Genomic DNA, 15,448 nt, shown 5'->3' on the forward strand with positions numbered 1-15,448 from the left:
TAACTGTTCTCGAATCAGGGTCACGCATTAGGAGCAATCGTGTACCGATCTGTCTCAGAGTATTCTCGTGAGACTGATCTTGACGATATTTGAATATTGAACCACGCAACATATGACAGAGACTCGGTCTGTCTGCATTATAACCACTGATGTTTAGTAATTAATTATTTTGCAAGACTTGGTTACCCATGATTTGCTGGTTTCTGGCCGTTTAGTGTGTATTGAGGATGTCGATAGACGATCAAAGTTTGACAAGGTCATTTCATGCAGCAAGGCTGAACTGTGAAGATGTGCAAATACGAAGGTACAATAAATGGCTTATTGCCATTGGCTCGTAGAAAATATTCAGATAATTATGGTACTCATTTGTCTTACATACATAGGAAAGTTTCTATAGATATTGTACATTCTATAATCATTATCTATGGAGCCCTTCGTCCTCTGCCACCCGCCCAAAACTTAATCGGTCTTCTCTTGGATCTCCGAGGTCTCGTTCTTCTTAACCTGCTGTATCAAAGTGATACCCGCCAGCTCACTCGTCCCATTCTCAACCTGTCTCGTCCAGAAGGGATCTCGCTCCATGACAAGAACAGATTTTCGGCGCTCCCGATGGGCCTCACGCACCGCGAGACCCGTCTGCCTCTTCGTTTCCATCTCCTCGAGATGCTTGACTCGGTTCGCGTAGCGCTGGTGGTGATCCTCCCTGATGCGATCGGAACCGATCTGTTGAAGAGTAAAGCGAACGAGGGAGCGAAGCAGCATAAGAATGTGCTCGCTGATAAAAACAGTTACTGGAAGAGCGGCCCAGCTTCCGAGTGCACCGCCGATCGCATTGCCGCTGAAGAGGTGGACGATGGCAGCGGTGCAGATACTGCCGAGCCAGGTGAGTGCTTCTAGGGAGTAGATCCATGGACCGATGCCGTCAGATCGCACAGGAGCAGGTCGCTGATGCTCAAGGGAGAGTTTTGCAAAATCAGATCGTAGTTCAATCCAGTTGTTGATCAAAAAACCGATCGGAATAATGGGCCAGACCGGGGAGAATAGAGCTAGGTAGCCAAATTGAAGCACAATCTCGGCAATGTCGTCCTGTACATTGTATTTGGGAAGGGTGGATTCATTGCGCACACGCGACAAGAAAGCTGATTCCTCGGGCTCGTCCTTAACAACAGCAAGTAACATGTCGCCCTTGGAATGTGATCGTCGGTAATCTCTGTACCATCCTGATAGTCTGTGCTTCAGCATGGGCACAATGTTCTCCTCAAAGAATCCCGAGATCTGGCCGGTAACAGTCAACGCGATGACTTCGTTCCTCAACCTGTCTGCGTCGAGATGGAATGGCTGATGTACGAATTTCTTGCCAACGCTGGCAAAAGCTCTGACGAGGACGCTTTCAAGTTTGGGAACCACGTCACCGCCAAAAGGAATGTATATAAACGCTGTAAGGAAAATGGGTAAGTAGTTGGTGAACATGTTGAGAACAAAGAATTTTTGAGTGAGTGACATTTCGTGATGATCGGCTGTGCGGTGGTTTTCGTATTCGGTCAACTTCTCGGCTGCGTCCTCGAGGGCTGAGGTGATGTACGGAAGAGACACGGCGAGAAGGATCGTAGGAAGATATTCCTAACCAAGTTAGTAAGAAATGCGTCATTAAAAGCGAAAAGACTTACCAGATACTCCTTGTAAGGTCCAGCATATGTCTCCGAAATCATAATCTCGATGGCAAACACAGCGATAATGGTCACACCCAAAGCCGCAAACGCAAATAGAAGAAAAGGGATCTGGGCGAGCTGTCGAACAACCTTCTTCCAGCGCGGGAAATAATAATGCTTGCGCCCAGTGTCATCGGTGTATACAGTCTCGCACTTGAACTGCGGACGGTTGACCTTGAGGTGCTGAACTCCCTTGACGTTCCATCGGAGACTGTAGTCAATCTCTTGAATCTTCCAGTATTCTAGGAAGACAGTGCACCAAACACTGGTCAGAATTCCGTAAGAAAGAGAGTATTGTGGAAGCCATAGCCATGCGGCAACTCCGGTGAAGGCCGGAAAGGTGAGGAACAAAAGATATGCCTGGATAAATGCAAAGTAAAATGCGACCTTTGAGCCGTGTAGGTTCCGAATGGAGTCGATGTCGTCTTGCGTGAGAAAGAATCGCCTGCTCAGATAACTGAGAAGAGACTGGTTGACCTTGGGGTTATGCAGAGGGAAAATGGCCTTGACATTTTCCCACTGCCCGATCTCGGGTGTGATGCCAGCGCCACCATTTTCCTTTGACCAGTTGACAATATGGTAGACGGAAAGAATGTCCTCGGCTTCAAAAGCTCCGTCAACAACAGTGTCTTTATCACCGCCAGGGTGATTTGGCACGATTCCGTACAGCCAATCTTTAACCCTGCTTTCATTTGTCAGAAGGAGTATTCTTTTGATATGGGAAGTTGACTTGCCTTGATTTGTACACCCAGTTTCCTAGCAACTCGCGGGGAGCTCTGACAAAGACAAGAAGACTCTGCTCATATCCTGCTCTGACCTCCGTGTGCAGACCGACTTCTTCCAAGTCTTGAAGCAAGGTTCTGACTTCCTTGACGGCGGTATCATGATCTAGCCCACTACCGTCAATACTTATTGACTGTTTGTTAAGAAGGGTTTACTTACCTATCTCACTGAAATCGTAGTGAACGACATACTTGTCATTGTACGTCGTCGTGTCTTCGAGACCCGTGGAAGGCATCTTCCAGCCTATGAGATCCCTGCGGGGCGATGGAGTGGTAGTCCTAGTCCTAGTTCTAGTTCGGGAGTGGTCTAGTCAAGCAATTACCCTTGTCCGGCGAAACATTACCCGAAGCAACACAACCTGCGATAAACGATTGACAGCAAGCTTGATGACTTGCGGCTGTGTCTGTCTTTTGATGGAAGGAAAGATGGAAGGAAAAGAATGCCTCCTGAACTCCACCGCTTGAGGAAAAGGGAACCTTCTCTTCTCTGTATGACTTCCACGTCAGCTTGCTCCACTTGGCCAAGGCTTGTCTTTCGTCAGTAGGGGCCAATAGGCGGCTAAGTCGGCACCAAAATTCCTTGGTGTTGCCTCAGCTTGGCGTTTTTGTACGAGAAAGCCACTGACAGCCTCGCCTCGTTAATGTCTGGAACTCTCCAGCTCTCGAAGGGCCAATTTTAATTGCGGCTTAGGCTAATCGTTGCCGATATGTGATCTGCAGGATCTACGGCGTGACGGCTCGTCAAATTTGGAGTCGACGGTGCTCATGTTATCTCCTGTAAAATGCGGAGAACAGGTAAGTGAGTCTGACTGTAATTTCTTATTATAGTCTCTTGGCATTTAAAAGAACTGGACTCCTCATAGAATATTGGTTGACAGGCTGACAATTTGCTTGGCTACCAGTTGGGATGGTGTTTTAGTACGGTCTTCAATGTTGGATGTGCCTAAAGCCCCATCGTGAAAGGTGTGAGCGCCTAGAATAAATCCCTTCCAGTCAGTGTATATATGAAACACAGAAGAAGTATACCGAATAATTAAGGAATAATAATACCAGTTATCCTAGACAGGACAACTGTGACAGAGGGACTGTAACTATTGTTGATGAGTTGATAACACTTAGAAGTTATTGTATAGGGTATCCAGATAACGAGCGATAAGAGAAACTAGACAAGATAAGATACGATGACGAAGATAAGATATGCCATAGCGAGATAAGATAAGATAGATCAATTGACTCAAGACGACCAAAGGCCAACTTGGATGGATTCACTTTCTGTGTCTCATATATGTGATGGCTACTCAGAGGCCCAAAAGATCTACGGCGTTATTTACATACAAACCATCTCGCTGTCCCTCGTCAAACAACTCCTCGAGTCCCTTTTCCATAACATCTGCCAAACTAACAACAAGCCTCTCAGGAGTAAACGGGTAGTCAGTTCCGTAAACTAATCTCTTCTCTGCCCCTTCACCCAAGATTCTAAGCAATCCATGGATTGCATTAGGGAAAGGGAACCCAGCCAAATCAAAGTAGAACCTCTCTCGAAGCAACTTCTGGAACTCGGCAGTCTGGCTCTCCGCACCTGAAATCAGTGTTGCAAAAGCGCCAATGCGATCAAGCATCGACGGTAGCGCACAGCCGCAGTGAGACATCATGAATTTTATGCCTGGATATTTAGCAACAGTTCCCGAGAGCAAAAGATTTGCGATAGCACGAGTTTCGTCAAACATGAATTCCATCATGGGTCGGGGATATTTCTCGAGGGGTTTGACGGGTTGAACTTGTCCAGCAGAGGCAAGAATGTTGCATGTCGTAGGGTGAATGAACAGTATAGCCTTGCGAGCATTCAAATGCGCAAATACAGGATCAAGTTCGGCGTCACCGAGATATACACCGTTGGCGTTTGACAGAACCGCAAAGCCTAATGCTCCAAGTTGGTCTAAAGCATAGTCGATTTCAGCGATGGAATTATTGACGGATGGTAAAGGTAGTGAAGCAAAGAAGCTAAAGTACGATGGATGTTCTTTGCAGATGGTAAAAAGCTCCTTATTGACTTGACGGGTCAAAAGTGTGGCATTTTCATCATTTTGCGGCGTCAAGTGCGTCCCTGGAGAAGTGATGCTCAATACTGATTTGCTGATATTAAGTTTTTTCATGAGAGCAATATGCTGCTCAGGGGTCCATTGCTAGAAACACCATCCATGATTAGCGAATGAACAATGTGTGCTAGATAGAAAGACAGCTATACGGGTAGAGCGGGCATGCCGTCTGGCTTCTCATGACCGTTGTCGATAGCATACTGGCGATAGCTCGGAGCCACAGCGTGGCAGTGAAGGTCGATTCGTTCATGCATTGTGCTGATTGTGGTGCAGGGGTTAGTTCTCAGGTTTGCAAACGCTAGAAGGTTCACGATGGACAAAGTTTGTGATTTCTACTTTGTTGTTCTGCAAGTATCCGAACCAATCATCTACTCTTGAACACGTATGTTACTCATTTACGTTGCAACTAATCGAAAACTATAACTAAGCGCTAGGCATTCTGAACCCCATCACATCCGCAAATCACATCAATGCCGTTCGTAGATATCGAAATCAGATCATGACCCGCCTGCACCGCGACCGGTGAGTCCCCTCTTCTTACAACGAGATTTAAACTCTGCATAGACATTACGATACGGCTGAGGGATGTCTAAATACATGAATGGGGTACCAAAAGGTACACGCGTCATACATATGTGCCTTATTAGGTGCCGAGCTTTTATCCATCAGACTGTTCGATGTATTGGCATGCTTGCCAAAGTTGCGATGACGTTTCGGTGACCTGTAGGCAATATCAGTATATTTGCGAATCCAAAAGTCAATTTAACGAACCTTGTCATCTAAAAATGGTTCAAAATGATTCCCTGCAATTGGAACAACTTGAACAGGTCCACCGACCAAGCTTTCCCATTCCGCAATCGCAGCATCCCTGACATCTTGCCGACTTAGCCAGTCGTAGCGGACTCCACAAAGAGCCTCAGTGTCTAGCGTGTCCTTGCTTTGCAACATGACTGTCTTGAGAGTTCTCCCTGTGGTTAGAGAAAGTCTTTCGGGTTTGTAACGGCCCAAGAGAGATGCGTTGAATAAGAATTCCTCTTCAAGAGCATTTGTACTTTCAGAACGGCCCGTGGATCTTGTTATGCTTGAAATGATTGGGGCAGGAAGAGGCTCGTGGTTGATCGGGCTCGGTGAGTCGATCAGTACAAGCCCTCTCACCTCGATACCACGCAAAAAGAGTAGTCGGGCTACCTCGAAGGCTACAACACCGCCAAATGACCAGCCTCGTACAAATCTGTTAGTGATTTTGTCTCAGTTCACCATGGAAGAAATGTCACTACTTACCACACAGTATCAATGATGAAATAGGTGGGCGTGTGCTCAGTATTTTCGAAACATAGTCCTCAGCCATATCTTCAAGACTGGAATAAAACGAACGGCCTTCACCGGAACTCTCGAATTTAGGATCGAAAAAGGCATACGTAGTCCGATCATGCCCTTGAAGACGTTTGTACATGCCAATTTGCCCACTTCCATCATGGAAGAGACAAAGAGGAGTGCGTGACTCTTCAGAAGTATGGAGAGCAACAGGTAACACCACAGACCCATGGGCGCTATAACCCTCGACTGAAGACTCCGAAGAAGTTGGTGTGATGACGGCAGTCTGCTTAGAGGAGGATGCTTGAGAAGCCGATCTTTGATTGACCGACGGTTGAAGGACGGATGACAGCATGTTGTTCAACTCCTGCAGAGTTTCGCACTCAGCTAAAGCATGATGGTCGAGCCCTGTTTTCTCAGGGAACAAATGAGAGATCTTGGAGACAATCTCGATTTGCATCAAAGAGTCTATTCCCAAGTTTGTCAAGGACATGGTGTAATCAATGTCTTGTTCCATGAACCCGCCCACATCAACAACGATGTCTTTGAGTATCTGGCCGATTCCATTCTCATCTTGATGATTGCATGCATCGACCGCAGTATCGACTTTCAACGGCTGAGAAGCAGCCACAGACGTCTGAAGTTGCAACTCGGATGAGCTAGAGACTTGATGATGGTTCTCTAGTCCCTCAGGCTCGAAGGTGGAAGAGATGCGGGACAAAGCTTGCTGGAAAGTGGAAAGCTGTAGTTTCTTGAACTCCATGCCCCTTATTACCGCAACAATATTGTTAGAACTATCCAAGGCGAAAGAATCCGCAACAATCGAGCCCTTGACTTCCAGAAGACTGCAGTAAATCTTGAAAGTGTCTTGGTAGTTGATCGTATGGTATGCAACCTCGATCGACTCAACAGCAGAACAAATACCAACCTCATTCGATCCAATCGCAAGATTGGCAATGAACCCGGCTGCATGCAATAGTGTGTCGGTGAAGACAGGGTGGGCGATGTAGGCAGTCTCTGCCTGAGCGATAGAATCGGATGGCATGTTAAACGAACCCATTCCTTCGAGGTTCGAGTCAGCCACGTCTAGAAATTGCAAGGTTTGGTAATCTCTAGAGTACTGAACAACCCGGGCGAAGATGTTCTCGTAAAGAACCCGCCTTCGGAATGTGCTCAGCAGGTCCTTACCAGCACCAGAGAAAAGTCGAGCTTGTCTGGTCACCAGAGCATGGTCTCTCATCCGCTGCCCTGACTGTTGTTCCAGGTTTTGGAGAGTGACATATCCAGAACAGTGCAAAGACTCTACTGGAGATGCGGGAGAGGTGGACTTCACATGGAAGCTTGCAATCCTTGTGGTAGCAATGCCCTTTTTTGATATATGCACGTGTACTGTCGTGTTGGAAGTCGACGGAAGAAAAATCAGTGGACTGGAAAACTTCATCCCATTCACCACTAAAATGTCTTCCTTTCCAGGCTCTAGTACTGACTTGGCAGCCTCGAGTGCTAGTTCGTGAAAGACAGACGCAGGACAGATAGGCGACCCACCAACATCATGACCGCTGATCAGTGGGCCAAGCGTGGCCATGTCGGTCTCAAAGATGTGTTCTTTCGATAACTTGGTATCGGCTCTGACCCATGGTAAAAGTCGACATCCAGTTTCACCACTTGTTGCAAAAGCAACTGCAGGAGATTTCGCACGATTGGTGATGCCTCTAGGTTCCTTGAAAGGAATACAGAATCTGGTACCTTGCAAAGGATGACCAGGTAAGTCTGTGACCTGCGCTGAAGTGCCAACAAATACCTCCCGCCAGTTGATTACCATCTTGTGCAAGGATACTGCGGATAATGTCTCAGAAATAGACGTCCAAGCGTCCCGGCCTTTTTGTAAAGTGCTGAGATATGTACAAGAGGCAGAGGCGATCGAGTCTCGCAACATAGGCAGCATCGCAGGCTGCGGACCAATCTCGATAAAAAGAGAGTCATCTAACGAAGATTGACCTATAAGATCTTGGAGATTCATGATACTCTCATGAAATCGAACTGGCCGGCGTGTGTGGTTTGCGAAGTAGTTCGCTGTCATGTCTTTACGGAACAGTTGCCCGTCAACATTGGAGATTACAGGAATCGTAGCGTCCTGGAATTCAACAGATCGCCCTAGTGCAGAAAGAAGACCTAATACTGGGTCCATTGCTGAAGTATGGAAAGCATAGGGAACATCTATCAGTTTGCACTTGATGTTGCCAGTTTTGCATCGTGTTCGTAGCGCCTCGAGCTGGGTGAGCGGACCGCCAACAACGCAATCGTGGGGCCCATTGAGACACGCAATGCTTAATTGGAAGAAAGATGGATCGTCTGAAATGATGGATTGTATTTCACCAGAGCTCAAGTGACAAGCAAGCATGCCTGATGTGTTTACAACACAATGCTCGCCCATCATCTTTGCTCGTGTTGCAACGAGGCGGAATGTATCACTTGGTGTCAAGACACCTGAGATGCACAGAGCAGTGTACTCTCCAAGACTATGCGATAAATAATGGTTAGTCAATAAACTTCTAGATATTGGTCACACATCCTACTTACCTGTGGCCCATGACATAGTGGGGCTTGATACCCCAAGAGATGAACGTCTTGGCTAGGGCATACTCCAATGCAACACAGGCGCACTGAGAAACCATGAGATGTTCAACGTGGGACATTGAGGCCAATCTGTCTTCGGTCCCGGGAAGTATGTAGTTCAAGATGCTCGGACATCCGAGTCCCAGTCCCTGGACGATACGGTCGCATGTCCTGATGATGTCCCGGAAAGGAGGGTACGTGGACATCAGTTCACGGCCCATACCACTGTAGATGCTGCCCTGTCCGGTGAAGACGAAAACTGTCGAAGAAGCCTTCTGGGCGGGACTCGACACCGTCGATTGGTACTGCTCTAGCTTGTCCATCAACTCAACCTTGGAGCTGCACGTAACAGAGATTCGGTGATCGAATTGCTGGCGGCGAGCAGTCGCAGTATAACAGATGTCCTCCAATGGTGTACCGAGCTCCATGTTCTTCTTTAGTGTCTCGATGTATCGGCCCACGGACAACTGTAAAGCCTTGTTCGACTTTGCAGAAAGGGCAAAGACATACGAAGAACGCTTGCCTTCCTCATTGTTTTGCTTGCTTGTCATAGAGGACCCAAGCCACTCTTCGAGAAGAAGCGATGCATTAGACCCAGCAGCCCCAAAGTTGTTGAGAACGGCCCGTCTCGGTACAGTTCGAGATCGATTCCAGGGCATATTGTGTCTTGGAACCACTAATCCAGAACTTTGAAGGTCGCCTAGAGCTGGGTTCATGTTCTCCAGTCCAGCTTGTTTGGGAATTTCGTCATTCCTCAACATAAGCAACAGTTTTGCTAGACCAGCTGCACCCGAGGCTGCTTCACAGTGCCCAACGTTTCCCTTGATAGAGCTCACTACTAGTGGATTTGTTTCTGAGTGATATTGACCGAAGACAAGCTTTAGTGTCTCAATCTCTCGAGAATCACCAGCTTGTGTGCCTGTCCCATGTGCTTCAACAACGCTAACGGATGCAGGGTCAATATCGGCTTGGTTCAGTAGCCTTGTGAGAAGATCTGTTTGTGTCGGGCTGTGGGGATGTGTGATAGAGGATGAGTTACCGCTTTGGTTGACTTGGGCGCTTCTGATGACTCCATGGATGCGATCTCCCTCTGCCACTGCATCAGAAAGGCGCTTGAGGACGAAGAGCACGCAACCCTCGGCTCGACAATAACCGTCGGCACTTGCGTCGAATGGTTTGCAGTTCCCAGTTGGGCTCAAGAAATGTCCCCTAGACAGTCCTAGGTACATCTGGTAATGAGAGGGTCAGTGACAATGCGATTTTATTCTCCGTTTTTACTTACATCTGGACTCGTGATGACGTTGACACCGCCGGCGATGGCTGTTGTGCAGTCTCCATTCTGTATCGCGCGGCAGGCCTGATAGATAGAAACCGTTGAAGAGGAACATGCCGTGTCGGTCACAATAGATGGACCACTGAGTTGGTAGAAATACGATATCCTGCCGCTATGGAATGCTCTCAGAGTGCCTGAAGGATAGAATGCGTCGATATCATCACGCAAATTATCCGTATAGTCACCGGTGGCTAACCCAATGTAGCAACCGGTAGTCGCCCTCTGAGATGAAGGTGTCGAGTCCGCCACATACCCAGCGTCTTCGAGTGCATCCTGTGCAGCATGGAGGAGAATTCTCTGTTGGGGGTCCATTGACTTTGCTTCGCGAGGAGAGATGTTAAAAAAGGCATTGTCAAAGCTAGAGCACCATTAGTAATGGTCATGTAAAGTTATTGACGTGGATTTCACCTGAAAGGATCATCTAGAAATGCTCCATGTTCAGTAGTCATCGATCTTGGCTCGCCCTTCTCGCTTGTGTAGTAGTCAGAAATCTCGAATCTGCTTTCTGGGATCTCTTGGACTGTATTTAGCCCGGAAGACAGCGTCTCCCATAGTTGAGCGGTATTGTGGCCTCCAGGAAGATTTGTGCTCATTCCCACGATGGCGATATCATTGGGGCGGTCCGAATGCTGTGCTGTAGAGCCCTCTTGGGACTTGAACGATGACATGTCGACGAGGTTGATTCTGGGATTCTGTGAGTCGATTGTTGGAAAGATCAACGGCGAGGCGGGACCAAACGATAGAATATCGACCGCCATAGGTGTATGTCGCAGAATCTCTCGAATATCTGCAGCTATGGCCCTGCTTGTATCACGCCAGTTCACACAATGGATCAGGAGGTGACGGGTGAGCGACGATAGCGGTTTGTTTGACGAGCCTCCAAATAGGTCGAGTACAGTACCATCCAATGTAGAGTAGATTGGCTTTGAGGACCCATCGCAGGACGGAAAACAAATGCATCGGCGGTTGATAGTCTCCTCGACTTGTTTGACCACAGGCTCGAGTTGTTTACCACCATGATACCACCCATGAACATAAGCAAATGTTGTTGTTACATAACGTAATTGTTGTAGTTCCTCTTGCAAAATGGCTAGTTCAGCCTGGGGTCCAGAGATGGACACTGAACCGGAAACCGCGATGGATGATATCGCCATCCGCTGCAAGCCACGCTCAGTTTTCATTCTGTATAGTACTTGTTCAACCTGTGTTCTGGACAGACCCCGAGTTGCAAGTGACATTGTAGCATCTTGGCTCGTGCTGTGTCCATTTTTCTCTGCGAGTAAAAGAGACCAGCGAAAGCTGTAATATGCGACCCAAAATGCGAGGCGGAAACCCTCAACAGCACATACGACGAACTCATCTATGGTTGACGAACACGCGACGACTGCAGCTGGAATGATGCCTGAAGAAAATCCGGCTGTTGCTTCGATTCTTTGGAAACAATGTTCAAATGTGTCATCCTGTTGCAGTGCATGTGACAAATATCTCAGTATCTGGCAGAGATAAATGGTAGTTGCTTGTAGAACTGGGTGTGTGTGGTATTTGTCTGCTGTTTGGAGTAAATGGCGAGGTGTTGGGAATGAGACAGGGTCAATGGCCAATATTAGACGAGATTGGACATCTAAGCTTGATATCTCTCGCAAAAAGGCAACATGGCATTTTGAAAGCAATATGATACCTGCTGTGCTGGACTGAGCGTCTTGCTCTGCAATACTGGTGGCGCTGGATGAGAAGATGGAGCGGGATCCTTGACCGCCAAACAGTACTACCCGACGCGCGGCCATGATGGACGTAGGCTGGTTGGATAGAAGCAGTCAAGCAAATCTCAATTAGTATATGTCGTACTTGTTGTTGGAGTTTGTTGATTGCCAGTGCCTCTCCGACAGAAGCTGCAAAGACAGATTAAGAAGTAGGCGAAGGGAACATGTTCCTCACTGCAACGAACACATGATGAGGTTCCCGCGATACGTGGATTGATCCACAAAATATTGGAATCTGTTTTTACTCAACGCCCACGTATGAACCGACAGTTTGGAGTCGCCTACGATGTAACGTAGGTGAGCTGTTAACACTAGCGATAGCGATATTGGATGGACCCCTGTACCTGTGATTGGAAGATATCGGAACTAGCAAAACTGGAAAAGGCCTATGAGTTGGCATCGGGGTATCAGAATGATTGGCCACTGGAAGCATAAGAGACCAAATTGGCAGGTCAGTTTGTGCTCTTTAGACTAGACGTCTTGAGCTGTTTATTTCTGTACCCTAAACATTAGGGGCTAAAATTTCTGCTATCCACCAGCTTCTAAATCACTCCTCTTCATCTTTTATATGTCTGCGAAGGCTGTCAAGGTAACCATGTGGCAGAGATCGGACACTGAGACTCATCCTGGATCCTGGGCCAATTCTGCAGGGCCGACCTCAAGATAACGCTTTGATATACAAATCTCGTGGCCAGCGAGTGTCAGAAAGGTCGGCCGCTGGAAATACAACAAGGGGACAGGGTAGGGCAACTGAGAGTTATGGTTATAACCCGCACTCGATCACGTTTATTGATGCTTTTCGTTTTACAGAGAATCCTTCATCTATGGGTTCCCAGCAAAGGTTACTGCTAACAGTAACTTGTGTTTCGATACATATGAGTGATAAAAGATCTATATATAATGGTTTCAATTCATATCAATATAAATACGACTTTCCCTCAATCGAAAATGATGCCTTTTTGTCTCTTGACCTCACAGGTCACATGCCTCATGTTTCACAAAATGGCAGATGTCGTCGTCATTCATTCACAGCATGTTCAATTTTTGCACTTTTTACATCAACACATCGAACCCATACCGCCCGTAAATGCAGAAAATCACAAACATTCTAAGAGCAAACATCTATCGATTTTCTAAAATGAGAAAGAACACTTGGGAAAGCCGATCTGCTGCGAAGCGCGCTGAGACTCTGGACAAGATCCGACCGGAATGGAGATTGTCCCCAGAAGACCTTGAACGTGCCCGTCAACAGCGTAACATCACTGGCCCTTTCATTCAACAGTTTCTGGACGAAGGAGATGTCTCCGTTACTTCGATGACAAGTGCACCCATTTTGAAGGCTTTGGGTGAAGGGAAGTTGTCGGCAGTTCAGGTCACCTCAGCCTTTTGTAAAAGGGCCGCTGTTGCGCATCAAATTGTAAGACTCATCCACTCCTTTAAAAGTTACCATTTCTTACTTGTAGTTGTAGAACAATTGCCTGCACGAAGTCTTCTTCGATCAGGCACTGGAGCGGGCCAAGTATCTAGACGACTATTTCGCGAAGCATAACAAGCCAATTGGACCACTCCACGGACTGCCTATCAGTCTCAAAGACCAATTTCACGTCAAGGGCGTCGATACAACGATGGGATACGTTGGTTGGATTGGCGGCAACCTTGGAGTATCAGACCCGGACAAGACCCACAAGGTTGAAAGCCAGATCGTCACCGAACTACTGTCCCTGGGAGCGGTGCTGTACTGCAAGACGAGTCTCCCCCAAACATTACTATTTGGAGAGACTAAGAATAACATCATTGGCAAGACCTTGAACCCTAACAACCAAAACCTATCCTGTGGAGGTTCATCGGGAGGAGAGGCTGCGTTAATGGCTTTAGGAGGGAGCTCTGTTGGAGTCGGCACCGACATTGGTGGATCATTGCGCATACCGGCTGGTTTCTGCGGCATCTATTCCATCAAGCCAACTTCGAACCGACTTTCTTACCGCGATGCTGCAAACACGAATCCTGGACAGGATACGTACCGGTCCTCGCTTGGATTCATGGGTACTTCCATTGACGCGCTTGAGATCGTGTTCAAGTCTGTTCTCGGTACAGAGCCGTGGCTTCGGGATCCAGCCGTCTTACCAATTCCTTTCAGAAAGGAAATGATGGACTCATATCTATCAAGGGCTGACTCGAAGGGTAATGTCAAGTCAGGCGAGAGGCCCTTGAAGATGGGTGTTCTTTGGTCCGACGGGATGGTTGGGCCTCATCCTCCTGTCCTTCGTGGACTTCGAGTTGTTGCCGAAGCTTTGAAAAAGGCTGGGCACAAGGTGGGTGAACATGAGTGATCTAGTGGGTCTTCTCGCTAACATACCACAGGTGGTGGACTGGGAGCCTCCATCACAAGAGAGAGCCACAACCATAATCGCAAGTTCATCTCCTCAACTAGCTTTAGATGCGCATACTTACATGTGTTATTTGCAGGGCGGCTTCTTCAGTGCAGACGGTGCACACGACGTGCACAGTCACCTAGACCGATCGGGTGAACCCCTGATACCAGACCTTGAAGACGGCTTCAAGCTCAAAACCCCTACAGAGCTACTCAAGTACCAAGATTTGACCTTGCAGGGCCTCGAGTATGAGCGAGAGTATTCGGATTACTGGAATTCCACCGAAGAATTAGACGGTAAGATACTGACCTTGACGGTATCCAGTCAGAAGCTGATCTTTTTAGGACAAATCGTGGATGCCGTTTTGATGCCTGTTGCGCCGCATGCAGCTGTTATCCCCGGAAAGTACTATCACGGAGGTAGATATTCTACGTTACTGTTAGATGATGTGTTACTGACCGGAATCACAGCGTACACCGATGCGATGAATGTGACCAACTATTCTGTTGTTGTCATTCCTACCATACGAGCTGATGCAAAAATTGACTTTTTTGACGACTCGTACAAGCCTTTGGGTGATTTGGATATCAAGAACTGGAAAGCCTGTAAGTCTTGACCTATAATAAAAGCCATTCTGGCTATCATGTATTCTACGTACTTATGTTCGCACTTGCGTAGATGACCCGGCTATTTACGACGGAGCACCTGTTGGTATCCAGATTGTTGGAAGGAGGTTTGAGGAGGAAAAGTGTCTGGCTCTTGCTCGAATTGTCCACTTGGTTCTTCGAGAGGCACTGTAGGGCATCAAACGTATATCAACGCTTACAACAGAAAACATTAACATGGGCTGAAGCACTCCAACTTTGGAGCTCTTTGGAAAGAGTGGCTCGGGTTGTTCATGGGTCGCTTCGTCAAATTTGGTCCCTTGCGTGGTAGAACTCAGACTGAACCAGTTCGCATCCATAAATGCGCAAGCATAAAGGATGCAAAGGTAAAACAGTACCATCACGGTTCTGCAAAGTGTCACCCCCTCAGAGCATGAGGATCCCCCCCCAGTTCCCATGGCTGTGGTCGGCGTGTGGCGCACGCGCTGAGCCTCACCCCTCAACGATGGCGCGCAACAACATGGAAGGAGGGAAGGAGCGACATCGAAAACACTCCCCCACCTGCCCGACCGCTTGCCAACAGTACTTAAGCTGTAATAAACTGACCACTTCCCAACAGCAGTCAGTGATGATATTTCAATATGACATTCAGAGCACTCTGATGAAAACCTCAAAAAGACATCGAAGGATCGCTGATGAAAACAACCTCATAGGGCGGGCATAACAATGATGTGAGCACTTCTGAGACTCGCACTTAACAGGTGAGAGTCTGCCTTCCTTTTTATACTTGGGGAAATTTTTACACAAAGTTTCTTTACGAGAACTTTATCGCGCAATGTTTGCAGGCAACATAGATATGAG

General features: G+C 47.5%; 4 protein-coding genes across 4 annotated transcripts; 1 reads left to right on the forward strand and 3 right to left on the reverse strand.

Annotated features, from left to right (window-relative positions):
• Positions 1–459: 459 nt before the first annotated feature.
• FGSG_03966 (uncharacterized protein) lies at positions 460–2,727 on the reverse strand (the record flags this gene model as incomplete). Its single annotated transcript, XM_011323394.1, has 4 exons — positions 460–1,620; positions 1,668–2,391; positions 2,456–2,597; positions 2,652–2,727. The coding sequence occupies 4 exons, from the start codon at positions 2,725–2,727 to the stop codon at positions 460–462; spliced, it is 2,103 nt and encodes a 700-aa protein (XP_011321696.1).
• Positions 2,728–3,524: 797 nt separating this feature from the next.
• On the reverse strand, positions 3,525–4,841 carry FGSG_03965 (uncharacterized protein; the record flags this gene model as incomplete). Its single annotated transcript, XM_011323395.1, has 3 exons — positions 3,525–3,582; positions 3,827–4,674; positions 4,737–4,841. The coding sequence occupies 3 exons, from the start codon at positions 4,839–4,841 to the stop codon at positions 3,525–3,527; spliced, it is 1,011 nt and encodes a 336-aa protein (XP_011321697.1).
• Positions 4,842–5,245: 404 nt separating this feature from the next.
• Positions 5,246–11,634, reverse strand: FGSG_03964 (uncharacterized protein; the record flags this gene model as incomplete). Its single annotated transcript, XM_011323396.1, has 6 exons — positions 5,246–5,308; positions 5,359–5,783; positions 5,869–8,420; positions 8,482–9,746; positions 9,800–10,208; positions 10,259–11,634. The coding sequence occupies 6 exons, from the start codon at positions 11,632–11,634 to the stop codon at positions 5,246–5,248; spliced, it is 6,090 nt and encodes a 2,029-aa protein (XP_011321698.1).
• Positions 11,635–12,748: 1,114 nt separating this feature from the next.
• FGSG_03963 (uncharacterized protein) lies at positions 12,749–14,782 on the forward strand (the record flags this gene model as incomplete). Its single annotated transcript, XM_011323397.1, has 6 exons — positions 12,749–13,027; positions 13,080–13,922; positions 13,972–14,278; positions 14,372–14,401; positions 14,453–14,587; positions 14,661–14,782. 6 exons carry the CDS (start codon positions 12,749–12,751, stop codon positions 14,780–14,782), a joined length of 1,716 nt encoding a protein of 571 aa, XP_011321699.1.
• Between the last annotated feature and the right edge of the window lie 666 nt (positions 14,783–15,448).

The sequence above is a fragment of the Fusarium graminearum genome, chromosome 2 (genome assembly GCF_000240135.3).
Source record: "Fusarium graminearum PH-1 chromosome 2, whole genome shotgun sequence".
NCBI lineage: Eukaryota > Fungi > Ascomycota > Sordariomycetes > Hypocreales > Nectriaceae > Fusarium > Fusarium graminearum.